Source organism: Falco naumanni, chromosome 14 (genome assembly GCF_017639655.2).
Source record: "Falco naumanni isolate bFalNau1 chromosome 14, bFalNau1.pat, whole genome shotgun sequence".
NCBI classification, from domain to species: Eukaryota; Metazoa; Chordata; class Aves; order Falconiformes; family Falconidae; genus Falco; species Falco naumanni.
Genome location: NC_054067.1, coordinates 17546216 through 17571383, shown reverse-complemented (window position 1 = coordinate 17571383; position 25168 = coordinate 17546216). Strand labels below are relative to the sequence as shown.

Sequence of the window (25168 nt, the reverse complement as noted above, 5' to 3'; positions counted from 1 at the left end):
CTGCCAAATACTGTGAAATTCTTGATGACAGCGTTCAGTAAATAGTTTACCTAATGAAAATAGGTTGAAAAAAATTAGTTTGTTTTTTTCGTCTTTACGAGCATTAAACAGTCAATCAGCAGGAATGTTTTAAAGATTCTTAATTTTTTTTTTGAAGTAGAAATTTGTGGCACATGGGTTTGGGTTCACAGGAAAGGAAGCATGTTTATGTTTAAACACAAGGCTATAGCTTAATTGTATGACACCAAGGAGAAGCGTATCTCTGTCAAGTATATTCACTCGCTTTTTGTATAAGTGTAAAAATCTGTAACAGGGATGCTTTGTCTGAGACTGCTTGTCAGCTTTATTTTTCCCTGTTAAGATGGGTGAATATTTCCTTTTATTTTCAGTTTGGAGAATTAGGTTAGCTACCACTTGTAAATTTGACGAATTGAACTGATGTGTTTCTGAAAGTTTTTACCTTAATGTACCTACTTCATCAAGCCGGGCAGAGTGATCAATAATCAAATCCTCCTAGCAAACAAGAATATTGCAAGAGTGTCAAGACTGGTATAATCTAAAAATAAGATATCTATGCATCTGTTCCAGTATATTTCCTAACCAGATGATGTGTACAATTTTGAGATGTTGCTCTTTTCTGTGTAAGGTGCTTTCAAGTGAAATTTCTGTGCAGCTATTTTGACTGTCTAAAGATATTTTTTTTAGGTAGTTATGTTTTGCTTTACACAGACCAGTACTTTCTTGATTGATATTTAATGAGCAAGATGCAATCATGAGGGCAAAAAAAGATTGTTGATAAGGTCTAATTCTTAAAGGTCTGAAAGCATCAAGGAGTTTTGTCTAAATTTGTATTACTGAGAAGCCATTCTTCAAATTAGAGACTGTAAGAGAGGTGCTGTATTAAATAATTACTGGTTTGATTTGATGTTTATATAGTGTTAAAGCACTGTAAATAAAATAAATTTCTGATAATTTCCTCATGCATTTCCATGTTGTGGTATTTTAAGCATGTTATTTTAAGATCTCAGCTAGTTTAATATAACAAATTTGATATAATGCCTTGTTTGTTTTAGAACCTAGTGAAGAATCTTCCTGAGCAGAAAGAACTCAATGCCTTAGCCGAATTAAAGGATGAATATAATGATCTTGCTGAGCCAGAACAATTTGGAGTTGTGGTATGTATTAGTGCAATAATTAACTGGAGAGTTCTATTTTGTCAAAGAGATTAAACCAAAAAAAATTAGGTTTAAATTATTTTGGTTATTATTTTTGCAAGTCCTGCAGTAGGAAAAAGTTACTGGTGAGTAATAACCTTAAAATCTCTCTAATTATGGTATTTATTTAAGAGCACCAGGTACCTCTGTGCCAGACAAAAATCTTTTGTCTGACTTTATTGTTTTGTATGCAAGTCTTCTATGTTTTATAAACAGTTATGGAGAACAGTCAAGATTCAAGTAGTTGAATTTCCAAGAGTTCATAAAATACCCAGTAACTGAATGGCCTTGCCAACTTCGGTAAATCTGTCCTGCTGTATCAAAAACTAAACAGCTGAAAGAATTGATATGCCCACAATAACCTGGGCTTAAAAAAAGTCTCTGTGTATGTATATTATGTGTGCATGTGTGTGTATATATATATGTGTGCATATACCTATAAAAGGTATATGTGTATACATAAACACATAGACTCTTGCAAAACTGATCTAGAATAGGTGTGGATTCATACTGGAACTGAAATTGTAAATCGTGTTCTGTTGCTTTTACTAATGTTCAATACATACTTCTATTCCAAAAGTAGGGATGTCTAATATTTTAGTGGCTCAAACCTGTCTCCAAATGAATTCATAAAATTTGAGTAAGTTTCCTTAATACAGGTTGGTAGCTGACTGATTGTGTGATACCGAATATTAATCTAGGACTTGGAAGACTGTTTTCTCCTTCTGGTTTATCAAAGACCTGATAAATCCTTAGGGAAACTAGTCCCCCTTGATGAGCCTCTGTAATGTGTTTAGAATTTATCTCTTAACTCCACAGGAACTAGGTTTGTGCTTGCTGGTTTTTTATGGTATGTACATTAAAACGTATTAGAACAGAAATAGAGATCTCTTAAAAGGAAAGAGTGAAAACGAGGTTTTTACTAAAAAGCTCTGATGTGAGCATTTGGCTTCAGAAGTACCTTTTGTATGACTTTTTTGGGGTGGGGTAACAGAACCTAATTTGAGATTTTTGCAGAGTATTTAGAAAATTAAAGATATCCGTGACTTATTTAGAAAAACCTTAGACTATTGATTTTAATTTTTTTTAAAATAAATGGCATAAAGTTAGAAAAGTTTTATTTCATAACAAAGATGAAGAATTTTGGTAGAGGTGTGATACAATGGTTACTTTTATCGCAAGGTCTGCAGTAGTAAAACATTACCATCGATTTGTTGTATTAGTAACAATTTAAAGATCTCTATAAATACCAATTTGATGCTTTCCTTGAATTAGGACATGAATATGTATATATATAGTATAATATACTAGTCTGTTATGATATCTTTTAGATATGTATTAAAATGTATCCATATATATGGATGTATAATATATTATTACATTTATATTTATCGGTACATACATATATATATTAAATGTATATATTTTATATTGTATTTTCTATACCTACATATATATGTGTGGATATATATTTAAAAAAATCAGTTTCAAAGCACTAGAGGACTACTTGGTTCCCTCTTTGTCATGCAACACAGACTTTCAGAGTGATTAAAAGAATTTGATGACATGACAGTACTACTTCCAGGCCTAGAACAAGATTTTTGAAATTTCAATGAGCAAAGGATGCCATGGAGTGGCTGCTTTATGAAATGAGTATTTCATTACTTCCGTCCTACATCAATACTGCCAAATAATGTAGGAAATTACTTAGATTTTGTGCAAGGAGAACAGCTGAAATGTGTCTAAGGAAAACACAGAACAGAAACAGGCAAGGTGGAGGCGTTAGGACAAATGAAGGTGGTGATGTCTATGAATTCTTTATTCAAAATACGCAAAGAAATTCAGAAAATTCTGCATAATAACCTTGACTTAAAAGATTTGATAGGCATTCCTCCATATTACTGCTGTGAGTTCCTTAATGTTTCACCCATGGACTTCATATCTTGGATCCTTTCCCAACCGGATCCCACTTTCTGCCACACATCTCTCTTTGATAAACACCGTACCTACCTTGTCCCTTCTGCTTCAGCCTTGCTCCTCTATTCAGTTTTACTCCATTGATCTCTATAGCCTTTATATAGAGATATTTCTGGGTTAGTGTGCTGTTTATTTGCATCGTTCCATCGTGCTGCTCTATGGTGAGTAGTAGTAAATTGCCTTTTTGCCAATGAAAGCTGTGACAGTGGCACTGCATTCAGTAATCAGCCACGCTTGTAGTCAAGTCTTCCTCAAATACAGTCAGAACTTCCTGAATGCTGTGTTGTATTTTGCTTCTTGTGCTATCACCATGCACCTTCAAAAATCCTCTGGTTCCATCTTTTCTTATCTTCCCTTTAGGTAGAAACAGAGTCAAGATAGCTATTCGGAAAAGAGTAGGTCTTGTGGATTAACCCTGGTAGGCAGCTAAGCACCACACAGATTGCTTACTCGCTTTCCCATCCCCAGTGGGCTTGGGGAGGAAGAAAGGAAGACTGAAGGTGATAAAACTCATGGGTTGAGATAAAAATAGTTTAAGAAGTTAAGGATAAGTGGAAGAAGAAAGAGAGAAAAAAAAAGGCAAAGAAATAAAACAAATACACTCACCATCTCCCATGTGTAGACTGATGTCCAGGCAGTCACTGAGCAGAAGATGGCTAACCTGCCTGAGCCCCCATCCTCCGCATTTGATTACTGAGCTGGCATGGGATATCTCTTTAGTTAGCTTGGGTTGTTTGGCTGGTTGTGTCCCATCCCAACCTCTTGCACACCCGCTGTCTGTTCACTGGGTTGCGCAGAGTGAGGAGTGGAGAAGGCCTGAACACTGCAAACACTGTCCAGCCCTAGCTGAAGGATTAGGGTGTTAACAGCATTGTTTTGGTCACAAGTCCCAACCACAGCATCATGTAGGCTGCTCTGATGAACAGGTCGCTCCATACAAGCCAGACCCGGTCCAACAGGGTTGGTCAGTGTTGATTCTGTTACTGCCAAGGTTTGTGTAGAAGCATGTGGTTGTTGAGAGATAGTATAGCTATAGCTGACCACTTAAGCAGAGATGATGTGCTGGTTGTTTCTTTGTAAATAAAATAATTCCCCCAGTTTCACCTCTGTTCAGAAGGTAAGATGAGAGAGATTCATTAATGTATGCAACTTCATTAATCACCTAGTCTGAAATTTGGTGGGGTATAGGACAGGCAGGATCAGGTCTCGCATTTTGCACTAATTTGGTTGTAGTTGACTAATGGCCTTTTCGTTTTGGGTATATGCTAATGTGCTGCTGGAAATATATTTAGGGTATAATTATTACAGATGTCAAAAGGCTCATCTAAGAGAGTGGGAATGTTTTTCATAAAGTAAAGAAAGCCTGTAAAAAGTAGCCTGTTTTATTTTTTGCCATGCAGCTCATCTTGGTTGGATGAGTATGAATTTGTTAAATGAAAGAATGTAACTGATTACTCTAGTTTAACTGTTTGTCTATGAATTGGCTGCACAATGGGTATAAGGGCTGCACAATGGGTATAAGGGACAGTGTAAAAACTAAGTTTTCTGTCATCAAATGTGAAGTACTGAGATACTACAAAAAGTAAGTATATGAGAACACTTGGAGAATGTTTTACTTCTCATAATCAGAACGTTATTTACCTCCAGTTCAGGTGACCACAAATTAAAAAGAATAGTTCTTTTGGTTTGTCTCGATGTAGTGGTCAAACATAAGCATTTAATGAAGTTGACAATATACAAGTAGTGTGTATTAAGAGTGTGTAGATAGTAAGTGTTCTTAGCACGCTTCTTACTAGAGTTTGAATTCACATCCATTTATGTTTTACTGATAGATATTTGAAAGCTACTCGAACTAAGAGGAGTGGTCTCGTGTTTTTGTTCCTGTTGGATAGTTTGGGATTTTTTTGTTCATCATTTCTATCAGTTATGTCATACAACTATAGTTGGAAGTCACTTGGGAAACTGTATCATCTTTATTGGTTGTCCTACATACCAGGGGATTGTGCGTTTATCTGACTTAGGATTGCTACTGGACTGAAACTAAACAGTCCTCTTTTTTTCAGTGGATTGTATTGGAAAAAGTCATAAAAGTATCCTTATTTTCTGACAGTACTAATATAGTCATGATCACTTTTCTGTTGCTTTGTTCTTTTGAGGAATGACTGACTACAAAAAGTTGAGAGAATTTAAAAATATATCATGGAACATTAATTAGAAAAAACTGTTTAATCAAACATCTCCAAATGGTGATGTTTGCCGTATGAAGGGACTGTTTCCTGAAGCTTGTTTGCTTATTCAACTTTACCATCTGGTTTAATAAAAAATATTATGCTTCCTTATGGGTAGCGATTCTATCTTATTTTTAGAGGTCTCTAACTACATTAATACTACTAAATTGCTGGTTTTATGTTAGATTTTGATTTAATTGAACAATTCATTAATGTGGAAGAAATACAGTTGAACTTAAGCTCTTTACTTGACTGGAATACTTTTTTGCTATGTGTCGAATTAATTTCGGAGTTTTTCATTAATAATAAACTTAACCTTGATGTTAAGGATATATTTATGAATAGAAGAAGACAGAAATACTGTCTAAAGTAATATTAATGATGTGTACCCTTACTTGTACGTAAACTTATTATCAAGAGATGATAATTGGATAAATACTGTGCCCATCAAATTTAATAAGGGTTGGAATAAGTGGTTTAAAATGTGTAGAAAAAACATACTTTGTAAATTATTAAACTATTGGAAGAGACAGATTAACGTAATGTTCAGTGATATGTAAAGGAAAATAAGAATTGCATTTTCATTTAGATGAAATGTTAAAATCAATTATATAGTTAAATAAGTTATTTGAACTGGTTTTGAAGTTATATCCTGGGATGAAAAAAGGCAACACAGCTTCATATAGAGAAGCTTGCATTCATGTTGAAGTGGGCAAGAAAAACAGATTAACTGGGTCAGTTGTAAAACATTAAATTAACTAGACAGAACGTTATCTGATTTTTAAATGTAGAACTCGTGCTTAAGAGTTAATATTTTTACAACATGGGAACAGCTGCAACTTCAATAAGGATGGGGCTTTGGATTTCCTTACCAGTTGAATGTTCTAAGTATTATAAAAGCATAGGTCTCATCTATTCTACTAAGTGCAAGTACCATCAATTTACTGTCAACTCAGAGGACAGGCTCAAAAAGAAATAGGGTCTTTTGCAGTGTTAGTGGTATTTACATTTGGAAAGCTTTACCCACATTACCACAAACTGTGAGTTTTGAAGTAGAGTGAAGAATAATATTACCACTTGTAAAAAGACTCACTATTGTGACATCCAAATTTTAGTCAATAACTCTTTAGCGAATGAACAAAACAAGTGACGGAACTGACCAAACAATTCACTTTCTGATGTGTTCTGGAAAAGCAGGAGGTTTTTTTGGCTGGTTTGTAATGAATGCAAACCTTCCTTCAGCTGTTAAGAACTGGGTTATTGGTAATTTAATTGTTAATGCAAAAGGATAAGTTTCACTGAGCAGTTGTAGAGGCTGGCAGATTCTGTGACCCTTTTTTGCTGTATAACCAGGACTAGCTGTCTTGAACAGTCCTTGCTGGGAGGTAGAAGTGGGAAGAGTTGTACAAATTTATTGCACCTGCATTGGTTTAGAGTCATTCAGTCATCTTAACTGAATTTGTTTGCCACTTATTTGCCTCACTGTGATTTCTAGAGCTGCTCTAGAACATTGCTGGGGGTTGGAAAGAAGGCAACTTTAATATATCATAGGTAAGAAAGAAGCTGAGTAAGTTGTTAGAGTAACTTGACATTTTTGTATTGGAGGAATGTCGGCTTTCTTCCTTAGGAAGCAAGGCAAATTTAATTGTGCTTTTTGCCTTTCTCCAGTAACTTTTGATTCTTGCTTTAATACAGGGCTTGAAAATTGAATGATGGTAATAATGAATAAGGAACTGAATAAAGAACTTGATTAGGCAGACAATTCAAACCAGGACCTTTATGAAGGCCCGGAAAGAGCAATAATGACATGCACTCCAGTATTCACAGTTAGCTGGAAAAGAAATATCCATTTTCCTGATCTTTTAATTGTTTGTGGTGAATTCAAATGCTTGCTGTTACATACACCTATTTTAATGTGTTATTTCTTACATGCCTTTGACACTAATTTTGTACAACTATAAACAATTTGACCTTTTCCTAAGTGAATATAATCTTTGCAACTGATCTATTTTCAGAAGATTCCTTCAAGTTCAATATAGTTATCAGCCATTGAACATATTTAGAAACATGCATATGAAAGAAACCAGGGCAGGGAAGGAGGACATAAAATAGTGGTCATCTTCTATCGATACATAAAGAGGATAATATATATATAAATGTCTGGAATTCTAAGGAAGCAACCCACTTGAAACAGTTCTTATGAAATTGTCAAGATACTTTTAAAATATTCTGTAGATCAGCAAATGAAATTAAAACTTGCTGCTGTTTTGGTACTCAAACTACCTTGCAAAGCAAATAAATGATCAGTGTTCCATGACACTCCACAGCATTAAAAAAAGAAAGGAGGTACAAATTGGCTGAACTGTTGTAAAGGATTATTCTTCGCAAATGTTGAAGTCACACTGTTCTGTTGGCTTATATGTATTTTGCTGCACTGTTTTCAGGATTTAAGGCTTTTGACAACTTTTCTCTGTGCCATTTTGAGTAAGAAAAGTAATTGGAGATTGTTCCACTAAAGTTAAAGTGAATTATGTGATTAATTTTAATTTCCATCTACTGCAGCTCACTGAAGGTAGATCCTTTCAAGGCAGAGGTTTTCAGTATGATATTTCTGAAATACAGGATGATTAGAAGAAAAATATTTCAAGAGCTGGCATGATGTTGGCTTATAGAAGCTCACAGAGAAATTTGTGACAATGGAGGTGTAGAAAAAAAGATTGCAAGTTATGTTGTAATGCCTCTTTTTCTGATCCTTTCCTTTTCCTCGTTCCAGTCTGATCATATGACTTGTTCGAGACCATCTGGAGTGCCTTCAACCTTATGTTCATTTTAGTACGAATTCATCATTATTCAGGCTACCCAAGTTTTTACTGTGAAAGTTATTGCTCTTGCTTCTGGTAGCTGTCTGGTAGATAACACCAGCAGAAAAATCATGGTTTGTCAAAGAGCCATGAGCTTTGGTCAACAGAGACATGAGGACATTAAAATCTTTTCTGTTTTGATATTCAAGTTCTGTGATCTGTCACATAACAAAAATTATCTTTCTGGGGGGTAAGTGCTTCAGGAACAGCACTGATAGTGAATTCATGGTGGGAGAAGTTTTTCTGTATTCTGCTACTTGAAATTAGGAGTTAAATTTGGAACATAATCATTCTTGCCTTAAAATGAAAATTTTCAAGTGGCTTAATTCTTCCACATATTTTTCTCTTAAATTTATCTCTTGTGAATTACAGTCCACTACTATAGTAGGAGGAAATATGACTGATCATTTGTGCAAAGTATGAAAGACATGAACATATTTTGGTGGCTAGTCTAATGGAATTAGTCTTTGGGTTTTAAACTAATGGATCACTATTGTAGATACTTTTCAGTATCTATGTCATTTGCCATGTTACAATGCTGTCATTTATAATCTCCTGTCTTTTTATCGGTTCAGTAAGGAATTAGTCCTACACAACCTTTTGCAAAGTGTCTGAAACATAAAGGTGATAGTATCTTGGGCACTAGTTCTACAAAATTTGTTGAAGACAACAAGAAGATGAGGTTGAAAAGCAGACAGTATGTTCCTTATGGAGTATGATGTCATAGGACCAGAACTCGAAAGCGTATACCAGAACTATGTCCTTACTTTAGTATTTATAGGTTTATTGCCTTTTATATAAAACTTGCTGTCATGAATTTTAGGCAAAACCTCTTTGCCCATCTCCTCAATTAGATTATTCTTTGGGATACAACAGATTTGGGCTTTTTGATATTATGACCTTAAAAGTCTTAGGATCAAATATATACCATAATGTATCTTTGAGTTTGTTTCGTAACTATCAATACTGGTAACATTCATATTATTTATTTTATAACTTGCTATAAGTTTAGGTAATAACTGAACAAAAACTGGTTTGGGTTTCATTTTAATGAAACACTGCAAAAATAAACACCTTATTATATGTAGCGCTGATGTCATTTGTAAATATGACATCAACAGATCGCATCAGTACAATGGCAGAAAAAACTTAATGAGCAATAGTACTAATGGGACCTGGCTTTATACCAATACCTGAGTAGTGAAGCTTGACCTCACATGTCTTGAACTCACTTAGATACTCCCAAGTCCTTCCAGAAGGGTCCCTGAGATTTCATTGTGTCTCTCTCCTGTTGCTCTCCCAGTGACCAAGAGCAAGTTGAGAGCTACACGTCAGCTCAGTACAAGAAGTCCAAAAATGGGAAGTATAATTTTTTAGCTTAATCAGACAGAAGTGTAGCTGTTTGCATCTGTGCTGGTATCAACACATACACTTGAGACATTCTTTTAGCATTTCTGAAGGAAGAAAAACTAAGCTTAGTTTTAGGAAATTGGTAAATACCAGAGTGCAAGGGTAACTTCACTGGAGATGTGATGAAATGTTTGCCACGTATTCCTTCGGGCTGATCTTCAGTTCTTGTTAACTGATTGAAGTGGCTTACAAATCCTTTGCTAGGAGGAAGGGTTTTGGCAGTGTTCATTTATTGCCAATGAGTTTGGAATTGACAGGTTAAATGGTTTGTTAAAATAAAGCAAGCTCTTACTTTCAATATGGTGCTTCACTGAATTTTTTCAGGCAAAGTATGGTTTGGGGAGGAATTCCTGTGGGCAGGTATGGATTCCTGGAAATAAAGGATGGGTAATGAAAACGTACAGAAATGGTATTTTTGCTGGCTGCACAATATTGTTTTTTAATATAAGCTATTTTGCATAAATAAGCTTTTTGGGTTTTATATTCTGATTTAATGTTTCTTGTTTTGTAGATGAGTTCAGTGAAAATGTTGCGGTCACGTCTCAATGGGATCCTTTTCAGGCTTATGTTTGAAGAGCACGTAAACAATATCAAACCTGACATCATGGCAGTTACACTGGCTTGTGAAGAGCTGAAGAAGAGTGAAAGCTTTAGTAAGCTTTTAGAGTTAGTGCTGTTCCTTGGAAATTACATGAACTCTGGCTCCAGAAACGCACAGTCTCTTGGCTTTAACATCAGTTTTCTTTGCAAGGTAAGATGAGGCTATAAAACTTTTAAGTGTAGATTCACAAAACTCATGACACATGAGAAAGTACCCTGAACAGGGAAAAGCATTCAATCAATGTAGTTTACTGACTGCTCTTCTGTTTTTAATAACAGACAAATACAGAGTAAGCATTTCTAGGATGGTCCCCTGCTGTAGCTGTCTTTATCAGTGCAGTGGCAATTTAAGGCAGTTTAATTTGAAGTCTGTTCTGAGTCTTTCTGGAATATACAAGTAGAACAGCTTTTTCGATCTGAATTTGTTCAGCTTATCATCTTGTCAATAGAATACACATGGAGCTCTGAGTATGTTAAATAGCTCTAGCTACTCGTCTTTCTTCCCATCTTTGACCCAGCTATCCCTCAAGCTGTGTCTCAGAAATAAGTATTGGGGATTCAAGATGAACGTTGTTAACCAAAGTTTAACTGTAATTGTAGTGGTAAAAAAAGGAATGCAAAAAGAACTTCAAAATTTCATGTGCAGGTCTTGTTTGTTGTATGTAAATTGTGTGTAAGGCATTGATCTAAACTTGACAATGTCATTTTGTAAAGTACCTTTAAAATAAAGGGATGCAACATTTGTAAAGAGATGAAACAAAAAGGGGCATAAATTACAGAGGAATTTTTCAGTAATTATTTTTTTGGTCTGATCAGAGGATCCAAGTTTCAAGTGTCTTTTTTGGGTACCATGAGTAAATATGATGTGTACCTCAAGGAGATTTAACCTTGGGGGGAAAATAATATTTCAAATACACAGCAAGTGTGAATGGATATATTTCAGTAGAGAGAAGCTTTGCTTGCTGTATTTTATAATACAAAGATATTGCTAACTTCTGACAAAATAAAAACCATCACCCGAGAAAAAAAAAAAATTCTTTAATAGCTTTTTAAAAATACACACCAAGTTGAAGGATTTTTTTTTTTCTTCATAGGTATAGTGTTGCATTTTCTTTTTGGTAGTAGTGGAATCTAAAGGGAAATGAATGTTTTAAAACAATTCAAGTAGAAAGCTGTTTATGAGGGGGAGGGGAAATGATGACTGTGCATAAATGGTACTCTAGCATAGATTTCAAAAGGTATTCTTGCACTTCAGGTGATAGTTTTATGAATTGCTGTCAATGCAAATCCCACAGATGTTGACACAGCTAATGTAAATGGACTAATCCTGCAAATTGTTCTCTACTGCACTGAATAATTGCTGAAGCATAGCTATCTGTGCTTACAGCTAAATTCCATTTAGAAGAATTGAGACAAAAATCTATAAGTATTTAATTCAGCCTTGCCCTCAGAAACAAAATCTACTTAGCTTTTTTGTTTGTTTTCAAGATGGATATTTGAGGGAAGTGGGTTTTGAGTTCTGTTTTTTTCTGTCTGTGACATACAGAAAAAATACTTAAACATTCTCTGTAATAAAATGTTGACTGTGTTGTTGCATTTAGGCGCTAGGTATATTTTGTTATGAGGTGATGTCAAAAAATAAGATCATCACAAAGACAGTGATGGTGATTGGAGCAAAAAAGAAGGTCATACCAAAATCTAGATATGCAATTGCATCATTACTTGCCTCTACATATTGATTAAATGTTGTGAATTATCACTCATAAATTCCAACCTCGGAACAAGTCACTTAAGTTAATGGAAATGTAGGCAAGTTTCTCTGAACAGTGACATGTGCATTGTCTGTAATTTAAAATTATTGTTTATTACTCAAAAGGCATTTTCTGATGTATAAAACCCAATTTTCATTGTTTTATGTATTTACCATTCTAATTTGAATTAGAAGGGTATAATAATAATCTGTTGGTATTATAATATAAATTGGTATAATAATTTGCTGTTGCAAGAGTTAACTTTTCTTGTATGGTTTCGTATGTGTACTTTAGTTTTAAATGCTTTATCAAGATACTGTATGCAGAGGATGATTTTTTGTTATATTGATATTATTTCTGAGCCACAGACCTAAATATCATACTCTGTATGTTATTTGATTTGAATGGGTGCACTGTGATTATTGTGCTCTGTGTATACTAGTCTTTAATCCTTCCCCAAACAATGGATCTAATAGTATCGACCATTCAAATTGATGCTTCAGCATTGAGCTGGAAGCTCCTTTCTATAGCCTCCATTTATCTACTGTTTGTTGTTTTTTTTTTTTAATTACTTATTCAGGTATTTTTTACTAATTGCGTTATTCCCAAATTCTGTGTCTCATGTAAAGGAGGGCCGTAGAATCAGAAGCTGTATTTGAAAATTTTAACACCATAGTGTTAGTGTTGTCTTGAAAAAGAAATAAATTTGGAATACCTAAATTCAGTGATACGCATTGTTAATGTTTTGCAAATGCCATATATACAGACACTGCTCTGTAAAAGCTTTTATGTTCCAGTGTGTTAACTCTGCTAAAGGTGTGGTAGTAAAGCAATTGCCTCTATTCCAAATAGCAAATTCTGTTACTGTCAGTGGGTTTTGTTGGGTTACCAAATCTCAGGGAACTATTGTGACTTGTCTAATATGGTAATGTTTTGAGAATTGAAAGGATGAAAATACAGAGGGCATAACGCAAAAACATTTGAAAGGCAGGGATTTTTAGGATTCACAAACTTATGTTCCAGTACATAGCTATATTAGACAGGAAGCAAAATTCTTTTGTTATCCATTGTTTGTCTCAGCTGTTGAAAATACCTATGAATGTAGTGGAAATCTTTCTTGATAGGGGCAAAGAAGTGAATTTGACACAGTTGTTTAAGAGCTGAATGAATGTTTACTACAGGTGTTAAACAACTCAGCAGGTGCTAATGGTAATTCTTGCTAATATGATGTTGCTGTTGGTGACAAAACATGTTTCTGTTGTAATCTGAAGGCAAAATAATGTTGTCCTGATAGGAAAAAAACCCACGTTTTATCCACTTGATGATGTCAGAGAGATCAAAGACTGCAAATCCTACAGGTCTTGTTCACAGACAAATTGAAATGCAATTTCTTTTTACCATGCAGATGTTTAGCCACTACATTTACAATTTTTTTCAAGTTGGAAAAACTTGTATGTTTGTAATGTATTAAAACCTTTTAACTGCATACCATTACTGAGCATTGTTTAGTCTTTAATCACTGAATCGGTATGAATTAAATTGCATTCTTAATTGCCTAAATACCTTATATTTTTAAAAGCCTGTTTTTTGACTGCACTCATTTATTCTTAACAGGGTAATCCTTAAAGCTGAAAGGCCTGTATTAAATTGAACATCGATGGCAAGCCTGTCATGAGGATTATAGAATTAGAACTTCTAGTGATTTAGAGAATGAGAAAACAAATAGGAGATTTTACACACACATTTATGTATTCTTCTTAAATAAATCCCTGATTTCATTTGTTGTGTATGTTGTAGATTACTTATATGTAAGAACTGTACTAGATGAGTTAGTAAAATGCAGTTAAAAAATACTTACAGATATACTTGTAATACTAATTCTTTATAAAAAGTGAAGTACACTCATCTCAAAGTCTTGCAAATACCTACTCTCTGTATGGGCTTTGTAAATGAGGGGTAATCTCTACTTTTGCTTCATCTTTAATCAACTCATACATCCATTCTTTGTATAAGAATGGAGAAACTAAATTTGGACTTAAGAGAATGAGAAAGTAAATTTGAAGTTCATGAGGTTACTTTGGATATACACATGCACTCTGCCATGGGATTTAGCCACAAGTATCTATGTCTAGTTGGAAATTTGCCACTAGCCCTGTATTTTAACAATTATTTCAGAATTTTTCTTTTTAAAAAAACAAGTTGATTCTAGCAGTTAATGCACTTAGGTTAATGGAGAACAGAGGTTCTTATCACCTTCAAGAAGAGTAGTTTATTTCAGATCACCAAGAGCAATTCTGCAGTTGAGAGGATAGTGAAAATATGCAGTTACATAAATGTGCATCTACCTGCATCTTCACACTGCGCAAAATTTTCAAGCGGCTTTTCATAAATGAACCTGGATTTATTAAGTTTCCTTTCCTGGCAGCTAGGATTACCTTTTGTTTTTTCTGTTGTCATCTTGTAGTCCAGTCAGGTGGAGTGCGTTTATTTCATGTGTCTGTGTAGAATTTGTCTGAAAATCTTTCAGATAAAACAGCATGTTTTGGATTTTGCTTCAATAAAACACGGTGGATTTATGACAAGGAATTTATTTAACTTGACTGGTAAAAGAGCAAATTCTGACTTTTAGCACACTGTCCAGCTGTGCAGCATTCGGAGGGATTCCTTTAGAAATCTGGCAGTGGGGGACAGTGAAGGAATGAACTAAATTGTTTGGTGCCTGTTCACAGCTATTTTTTTAATCACAGTGAGCATTCTGAATGGGCTTTGTTAAAATTGTAGAACTTTATGGGCTATCTTCAGGTTTTGTTCTCAGCATAATTAATTATTCTTAAAAAAAAACTACAGCACTGGGAGAGATTCCTCTTGTATTCTTAAATTATAAAAAACTGGAGAAATTTCATTTTTTAAATAATTTGTTACATATGCAGGCTTCCAGTATAGGTAACTTTTTGCTAATGAGTTTACATCTGCAATATTCACTTTACTTAAACATTTTACTAAAAAAAAAAAAAAAAAAAGTAGTTATTTTTTCACTTGGTTTTCTCTGTGTTCACTTCTTTAGATTCGCGATACTAAATCATCAGATCAGAAAACAACCTTACTGCATTTTCTGGCAGAAATCTGTGAGGAGAATTACCGGGACATCTTAAAATTTCCAGATGAATTGCAGCATGTTGAGAGTGCAAGTAAAGGTAAGCAAATAGATAAAACACCTTGAGGTAATAGCAGTTTGCTTTGACATTAAATATTTTCAACATTTCATTTTAGATTGTAAGATTATGTAACCTTGTAAGCATCGATAATCCACGTGGATTTTGCTTTCCTGGTGTTGATTGACCTGAGAAAAAGTGAAGAGGGGAAAAAACGTAGTTAAATAATGTCTCTTCTTCTGAAGCAGATTGTGGAAATAATACAGGGTATTTCAGTGGAGTACTTAGACAACTCCTGGTGTATGATTTCTTTAAGCAGTGTAATGATGATGATTAGTTTACCATTAAGCCTTTGAACTCCTGTTATATGAGAGTTAACACCCATGTGCTTGCATGTGTGTACACACAGAGTGTGTTTTTCCTTTTAACACTTGGTTTAACGCCTGAATAGAGCACAATAAACATGCTTTCTAAAGATCCCAGACTGTATGTGAAGTATATAGTTTAATTATACTGTACAGTCAACTGATTTTATTCTTGGTCAGTCAGCAGTATAGCCTGGTGAATGTGATGGAAAGCTTAATTCATTTATTGGGTATCTTATGTGAAATATGCTGTGCTGCTCAGCACACTTGTTGATTAGCTGTAGAAAGCAAAAGCTGTGTTATGGTGGTTGAGGAAGATAATGCAAACTGTTTTATTTTCACTGGGCATTGCTAATTCATCAGAAGATAAATACTTGCAAAAATATGAAGGGAAAAGAGAGGGAGAGATTTTGGATATACTTTTCCAATAGCTTTATCTAGGTTCTCTGTTGCAGTTCTTTGTCCATTTTATTTCAGTGCTGTCAGTCAGTGTTCCTTTTCAGTGCAGTGGTTAGCTAGATTAACATAGATTTTTTTAAAAATTAAGCTATCATTTTCATTCAGTTTGTAGTCTTCTGTCTTAAACTTCAGTGTACTGAGAGCAGAACTCTCTTTTCCCCAAGGACTTAGGGAATAGTTTGTCAGTCAGTCTAACTTTGGTGTTGTTTCATCTCCAACACATTCACAGATTTATGTGATTGTCATCATAGAATTTTTTTGCTGTTTCTCAAACTTCACAGGTACCTTTCCATTGCAGCTTTTTCTGCATATAAACTAAACTTTATTTGTATTGATTAAATGTCTCCTTGCTTCACTTTGCTCTTTGCTGATGAATACTTCATTGGCATGAATGCCCGTTGACCAAATGCAACTGATCTGTCAGTGTAGGGTCGAGGATGACGGTGTGTTTTAAGGCATGCAGAGTCTGAAGAGATAACCTGTACACTACCATCTTGAATGTACCAGATATATACACACATATATATAAATAAAATGCATGCTTAAGCAGCATACAGCTGGCTGCTTGCATCTGAGCACTACAATGGATAGTACACAATTTTTAATTTATTTAAAAATTTAAAAACAATTTTTAAAATTAATATTAACTTTGCTGTTTCCTCTCTGTGGGGTTTGTACCTGGCTTCTGATATGTAGTCAAATAATGTCCTCAAACTGTTTGCTTTATGCTTTGGTGTTGGTTTTTTTTCTTGCTGCAAGTGTCACTGGTGTGACCAGTATGTTCACAAGGATCTATGACAGAGTAACATAGCGATTAATTTTATTTGGATAAATAGGAGTTTGTCAACTTATCTAAACTCCAGAAATGTTTTCTACCACTTGACACTTCTTTTCTGAGGATAATTTTTTTTTTTTAAATCATCTGTTTCTTCCCTGTTAAATTCTTTACAGAGCCTTATGGTTTATCAGGCACATTTGATGATCTTTTATTAATTTGCTCCTGTGGCTGACACTTAACCTTGCAGCTTGAGATTTTTATAGTTTGATTCGAAGCCTCCAATGTCCTCTAAGTTGACTTGAGGAATCAAACCAGAAGAGTGGGGTTCAGTTAAGCTATAGCATTCATAAAAGAGAAAGCATATTTATGGGAGCAAAGCCACTAATAATCCTGATGCTTAGAATACATATGAAAAAGGTTTTATTGCAGTTATATTTGTTTCATTGTGTAAGATAAAGGTCATTACATTTCCTGTAAATGGCACTGACTTGTTATGAGAAGCATAAATTACTGTTCATTTTTAATGACCAAAATTTCCCTTTCAGCCCTTCTTTGTTTTCTGTTACAAAGCAGATTTTTGGCAGAATAAATGTGATTTGTGCAACTTGCTTAAACTGTTCCCCATGGTATTTTTTGGTTTTTGTTTAATTGTAATGTTCATCTGTTCTGTCACTTGTGGTCATTTTTTCTGTGTGGCAAGCTAACATGCTTTGTGTGGAAGAGAAGATTTTCACTTCCTATTTATTTTTTGGTGTTTTATAAAGCAGTGGTTTCAGGGATGGACAGTTAGGTTTATTTTTCCTGTAGGAGGCTGCTTTTGGAATAAATTGCCTACAGATTTGAGGACATTGGCATCAGTTAGCTATACATAAGATAGAAGGAAATCTACCAGCAAATATTATCTCTGTATGAATTTTAAATAAGAAAATATGAGCTAAATGGGTGACATCCTCATTACTTGAGATGTATGCTTCTTACTTTTTAGGCAGAAGGCCGCCTCGTAGTTTGAACGGTAGGTAAAATTCCAAATACAAGACTTAACATGTTCAACTTCTTCTAAATCTTGGGTGCATTGTCCTAGTTCCATGTAAATAAAAAGTGAGTCTTGTTTTGGTTTGATTTTCATGTAAGAATAAAGAACCAGCATCTGAACAATGGATGGTTTTTATTTTTTTAATTTTTTTTTAAAATAGCAGATAAAGCATAAAACTGGATTTTAATATGAAAAGGTCAATGGGATTAGGTGAAATGCCCATGCATGTACTAAAATCTTCAATAATCTGATATTCGGTATAATGAAATATTTGATCTTTTTAAGATGGAAGATCAACCTAGTGGTTTATGAGAAGTAAAAATAAATTAGGAAACAGTTTTATTCTGTAAAGTATAATCAAAGGTCAAACTGATTAACTGTCAAGAGATTATTGGAAAAGCATTACTTCTTACTTGAAGCAGACTGTATGAGAGGTAAACTAATAAAAAATCACAAGATTGTAAAAACTGGATTCTTGGATGGAAGTGATATTGACTTATCTTCCTCCAGTCTGCAGTGTTTTACTCTTGTTCCCCTACTGTTGAAATTGTGTAAAGCCTTTCTTTCATCTTTTTACCTTTTTCACTTTACTTGGAATTCCAGTTGCTTTTCATGTTATTTGCTTTGATCATTTTATTAAATACCTGAGAAATTCCCATCCCTTTCTCTGGGTTCAGTCAAACAAAACTTGAAATCAAAACCAAGAGGTACATTACTGAAGTCAGATAACAAGTTTGGGATTTCTAGAGAAAGTCATGTTGTAAAAAGTACAGTTTTTAATTTCTTAGAAAAGATGCGTTTTTTTTAACTTGAAACTCTTGTAGGCATAAAGCTTCCCAGAAATCATAAAAAAGAAATATACTATACAGAACATCAGGAGGAGGAGCATTAGCCATGTATTTTATAAGAACAACTTAATTTCAGATTTTAAAAGAGCAAATCACAGTATATTATTTTAAGCATTGTGCTTGTACTTAAAATAAAACATAACCACATCTTTATCAGTTGAATGTTGTGTCCAGCTTCTCCTAAATTTAACATTTCTTGACTCATGTTACCTTTGTTTTCCAAGAGTGGGAGTTACTAGACTGTGTAGAGTCAGGTGAAGTTTTGTGAGCTTGTGTTGTCCAACTAGTATTTGCTTCTGAAACCATTGGATATAGAACGCTGTGATCTGTAGTTGGCCATTGGCCATTTCATATCTTCTTCTGACATGTTGGGTAAGTTCAAGTGATAACTTGTACATGTAGACAAGAGTATGGATTTGGGCTTTGGCTGAGCCATTAGGTAGAACTCCCGAGAACAGCTAGACTCCAAGTGAAGAGCTGAGCTCAACTGTGAATGCAGTATAGATAATAAAGTCTTTTCCAGAAATAGTGAGGGGGTTTTCTAGTCCTTAACATACAGAATTCTATACCTCATATAAAGATACACCACTTAATAATTTTTTCAAAGTATTGTTGAAAGAAACATGGGCATTCTGAGTAAAATCCAGTGAAAGATGCCTCAGGGGAGTGTGTGTGTATGTGAATTATGTCAATGTAGTAAAACTAGAAAGTACTAATAACACGAGCACAGATTTCTCACTCATGTTGAAACAAAAAATTTATTTCTTTAATTTGCAAGCATATGGTTCTGATGGTTGAGGCATCTCTCTAGAAAGGACATTAGTAATCAGAAGCAGTGTGGAATGCAAATATGTATATACTTAATATATTACAAATACTTGAAGAAAATACTGATTTTAAAATTACATACAGGTATTTCACTTTGATTTAATGCCATAATTTTAGAGTGGGCAAAATGTTTTAAAACTTTCTGTGCCATTTTTGATTTAAAGTATAGCAATTTAAAATATACTCATAAGTAGTAGTCGTTTCTCTGTCAAACAAGTTTTATAGTTCGTTGCAGTACAAGAAATTGTGTTTTTACAAAGAGATCTGCAGTATTTTCCACCTTGCACAGTTTAAACTGCTGAAACAGATTTTGCCCAATCTGGCACATTATTGGATATAAAATAGACAATGCCTTCTGGCGTGAGAAATTTAATGCCTGCATCTGTGACTTTTCTCTCCGTAATAGAATCTGAAGTTGGCATTTTGCATCATAATCAAAAGTCAATCTTGCACTGTATAGTGACTTCTGTCATTCTTTTCATACACATAAACTGCAATATCAAAATGTCAGAAACTATCTTGATGTAGTAAATACACAGTTAGGTACATCAAATACGAGAAGACTTTTTTTCTCTAGTAACACTCTTGTATTTGCATATTGCTATATTGATGGTAGCTTATGCACCATCTCATTAAAAGTTTTTCAACAGACGTGCTCTCCTTCATTGACGAGCATCAGGAAGGAAGACAGGGAAGCAAAAACTTCACAGATTGGTTTTGTATTGCAGTTCCAAAGTGCAATTATTGAAAGGGATCCTACTGGAAACTAAGTAGGATTCTGGATTGCCATACACTCTGCAAAATTGCTCACTAAATTCGTAGAAGCGTAGAATCATTTAGGTTGGAAAACATCTTGAAGATCATCAAATCCAACTGTTGACCCAGGACTGCCATCCAGTTTTCCTAGTCTGTGAAGGTTTTGAGGATTTATTTAGTTGCTGTCTTCTAACGTGTAATCCATAGTATACAAAACTTTAGTAGTTCTGAATTCTGAGGATACATTTTGAAGCTACAATTTGGTTTCTACATTAAACAAAGTTATTTTCTATGGCATGCATTTTAAGGATCTACTTCTCTCCCTGAAGTGTAAATATCAAGGGCAAAATTAAAGAATCGTCCGAGTGACACTCATGGGCTGTTGCTTGTTAAAGAAATGAAAACATTTAAGAATTTCTGGCTGTAGTTAAACCAATTCAGTTTCGGAGACTGCATTAAATGACTTCTCAAATTGTGTAATCCATTTAAATTCCTCAATACAAGCCGCTAGAGAGAAGTGAAAGTTACAAAACAGAACTTTCTTTTTCTCCTTATCTGTTGAATTTGCACTTGCATTGATGTAAGAAAGGTTGTTACACATCTGGAGGCATGACTTGTGCTTCAGTTAATTAGAAAGACTAAAATCCTGGTACAAGTTGAGAGCCTGAAGGGTGGTCTGTTGGATTAAGTTGCTCAACGCCTTCTCTAGTGAGTTTTTAGTAAAACCAGATAGGTTGTGTTCCAAAAGCTTTGCTCCTTCTCTTTCTTCGTATTCCTTACTTACTTTGATATTTTTTTTTGCACAGGTGCCCCACTAAATATAGTGTGCTGTAGCTGCTTCACAATGAATTACATTTTTGTATTACATAAGTTTGATATGCAAACCAAGCAAAGGTGGACTATGGAGAAATAGTGACAGTGCAAAATACGGGCTTTTGAAATAAACGGTATAATTTGGCATGTTCAGTTAACGCTTCAAATCTGGATGCAATTAATAGAACTTGAAAGTCCATTCCCTTCTTTCCTTCATCTCACTTGCAATCTGCCTTATACCTTTGCCAGAAAGTTTTGCTTCAGTGTGTTAATTTAATAGATACTGATTTTTGTAATTATAAGCTCTGTTTTCAAAATTAGCTCAACCTTCGAGATCTTGAAAGACAGTTGTAATTAACATCAGAGTAAAGTGAGTTTCTGAAGTGGTCTGGAGGAGATACTCGTATTGCCAGGAGAATGTTACTGAACATAGTGATACTCTCACTGATCAGCTCTAGTATTTCTGGTTATGTTTCTGAAATTGGGACATCTGTTTCCTAAAATATGTTCATCTGTGATATGAAAAGTCAGTTCACATTCAACCAATAAAGCTTAGATTCTACAATGTACTGTTTTTTACAGTTTACTCAGGGGGATAAGCCTGGAAAGTTAGGTGAAAAAACTGATACTCTCAAGGGAGTTCAGAGAACATAGGAGGTTGGCACACCCAGAATTTATGCTGGTCACAAAAATAAGCATTGCACTTGTCAGGTTTCAACCAGAAGGCATCTTACGGGCTCAGAGAGTTTTTTTTTTTCTTTTTCAGAAAACTGGTCTTTTGTTGCCAATTAATTTGACCTTAAGAAGTAAACCATTTTGAGCCAGTAATGAGTTGGATGTTAGGACCTGTCCAAAGCAAGGAGGGGATTTCATGTCCTGATACATCACTTAAGAGATCATTGACTTTCTGCTGTGCTTTGGAGAAGAGTTTTAGCAACTGGCTCATGTTGATAGTGGTAGTGGTAATGCATTTTGAGCTCCGAACGCACTGTTTGTCATATATAATTGATTCCTCTTGTCTTAATAAGTTATGTGCATCAGAATTACTCTTACATTCTTAAAATGTACCTAGGCACATAATTGCTGGAACTGAGACAAGCAGATTCATTACCTAAACCAGAGTACCGTTCTGTACGTACATTGATGTTAAACACAAGCTGCCCACAGAAATTCTTCTTTTGGTTTTGAGGATATGTTGAATGTTTCAGAATTGTGAGCACTGTCTGTAATTTCCTCAGCTCCAGAGGAGTGAAGACATGCTGCTTAAAACGTTTCTGATTTTAGGCCTAACAGGCAATGTTTTGGGTTTTTTCCACTATCTCACTTGTCAAGGCAAGCTTGTTAATGGCATTTGCACTTCACTGTGTGTAATATTTAAATTAAATTTCCTCACTTTAGATGGCTGTTATTGTTATTCTGAGAAGCTGAAAATCTGTTCATAGTTTGTACCCAAAAATTGGTTTTTAACAGAAAAGCTAAAATGTTGTAGTTGTTTTCCAGATGTGTGTTTAAAATCTCTTTTGCTGTCATCTTCTTAAATTGTATCAGATATATCTGTTTTCTTTCCATGATAAGACACGTAAAGATGTCATATACATTTGTATTGTGATGATTTTAGGTCTTGATCCCAGTTGAGGGTTTTTTGGGATAAGGAGTGGTAAGTCTCCTTCCTTTCAGTAGATGGAGAACAATATTGCAATCTAGAGCTTCTGCGCATACATGCCTCATTAAACATCATAATGGATTGAAAGATGATTAGTGTCTTAGACTTAATTTCTCATTCAACTCTAAAGCCAAGGGCTACTAGGGGCTGGACTTGTTACAAGGTGCTCTTATCTTAAAATTGTGGTTCACCTCTGCGTGCAAATGGATGGGACGATAGAATCCATGCACAACTGCTTTATCTTTGGTTAACTGAGATAATGATGTTACTGTTGAAGTCTGAAATGATAAAGCATAGCTCTGTCATTGCCTGCTTTCAGCATTCTATATCAGTGTTATGTTAATGACTAAAATGCAGAGACTGTGCTGGTGAATGAAATTCTAGCATGCAGATTAGTAGTATGAATGCACATCTTCTGTGTGAAATGTATCTGTTAAAAATTCTTTTTTAATTTTTTTTTTCAAATTACTTGTTTTCATTTACAGTACATTGTCATAATATATAAATGAAACATTATCATTTGGGCAGACTTGCTGCTTTTCCTAAACTTTAAAAGATGCAGGGAAAAAAAGGTGTATTATGCATGGTGTATTGGTTGCTAGGTATAGGTAGCTTGTGGCAGAAAGCTCAGACATATTTTTAGAAAAGGAGGATGGTGATGTGCGTTGGCTAGGGAAGGTAGTCTCTTTTTTTTTTTAAAATTAATTTTGGTTCCAAGGTTTTTAACCCCCACCTGTAAACACTTCTAACATTTCTTTTGAGCTTATGAACTTAACCTTTTTTTTTTTTTACCATAGCTGGCGTTCTGCTGAAATTTAGACACTGTTGGCCTAAGAATGTACTTTTCAACACTACTTCTTCTGCCTAAGTTAAAAACACATGGTGTTTATCTGAAAAGAGGAGGAGTGTTTGCTTTTTACCAGTAGTAGCCTTGGTTGGATGTAATCTCAAGAGCTTGCCTGATCCCATCTATCTTGGCTGTTCATCTAGTTTCTGCTTCAGAACTTTTTATGATTAAGGTCAGCGTCCTTCCTGGCAAATGTATTTCAATATAGGGTTATTTTCACTATTGAAATTTATTCTAGGTCTGTCACGCTAGCCTATACTGAAGACCTAGTTTCTGATAAAGGAGACAATGCATGTGCGATCTCCCTTATTTTTCCCCTCTGGTGTTCAGGAGGAATTATGATCGAAACCATATTTGTACCATGCCCTTCAGAATCATTCTTCTGATGCTGGATTTACCTTTTTAGCACAGTGGTTTATCTGTATATCAAAGTGCGACAACATGATTGATCGTAGCTTGTGTCCTGCAGCCACTATAGCTCTGTTAGGAAAGATTTCTAGTATGAACGGTGACATGCTAATTACTGGAGAAGTAACATGTTAAGGGAGCTGTGCTGCTTTCAAGTTTGGAAGCTGTTTCACCATGAATCTTTCAGGATGGGTGTTTTTGTGTGATACAGGCATACTGTGGTGTGTATCACGGATATATATGTGCATGTGTGTTAGTATACACACATATAAATGTATGTATACATACATACGTGCCTGTGAGTTATATGTGGTGCACCTGTATCACAGAAAATATACAGATACAAATGTATTAATATGTCTGTATACCTGTGAGCTATACTTACTACAGTATATGTACGTATCTGTACAGACACATATAACATACGGCATACTTGGAGATACACACATGTGCGTGCTGTGCTACTCAGAACCCTCAAGTAGACTGTGTAGCACTGATACAACTCCAACAGAACATTTATTCTAGGAAATACAAACTTAGTGTCATAAATAGTGTAACCAAAGACTGTAATTCTTTCAGTTTACATACTTGCTCATCCATTTCCCTTAAACTGTTATTTAGACTTTTGTGAAAGACTACTTTCATTTGCCCTCAATCAGAAAGAAATAAATAACCGTTAGTATGCTCAGAATGTAGTTATAGTACAAATACTGTCTAGGCTTACAAATTCACTAATTCATTTGCTTCATATAGACTTGCTATTGTTTACTGAAGTAATTGATATCATTGGCTATCTCATTAGAGATTTTACTAAATGCGGACGTGGCCATCCCAGTTTTGCATCATGATCAGAGATGCTTTGAATTTATTATGCAAGAGACACTGCCCCTAATAAAAATGTATCCTTTCACCTTTTGTTATAGGGACGACTCTTAGTCTGATGCAATCTTATTTTAGAAAGGATTATTCTGTCCTTTGGTACTATTACTGTAAATATAAAATGTTTAGCCTGACTGTGGGGACTAGCAAGTGTTTGACATTAACATGAGATTAACTGCTTGTAGCGTTTTTCTAGGGCTAAAGTGGTCTGTCTACCAGATACTCACTAAGCCTTCCTTAGTGTATAGGTTGTACAACTGCTTTCTCCAAAATAAGTGGATGAAATTTTTTATTACTT

At 34.7% G+C, this 25168-nt stretch overlaps 1 protein-coding gene across 3 annotated transcripts in view; it reads left to right on the top strand.

The window, feature by feature from the left end:
• The window catches only part of DIAPH2 (diaphanous related formin 2), a 243393-nt gene that overhangs the window by 87019 nt on the left and 131206 nt on the right, over nt 1-25168 (top strand). For all 3 annotated transcript variants that reach the window (XM_040614069.1, XM_040614068.1, XM_040614067.1), the window contains 3 exons: nt 1074-1175; nt 10202-10441; nt 15106-15235. In XM_040614069.1, coding sequence (XP_040470003.1) covers nt 1074-1175; nt 10202-10441; nt 15106-15235 — 472 coding nt within the window. The remainder of the gene's footprint in view (nt 1-1073; nt 1176-10201; nt 10442-15105; nt 15236-25168) is intronic.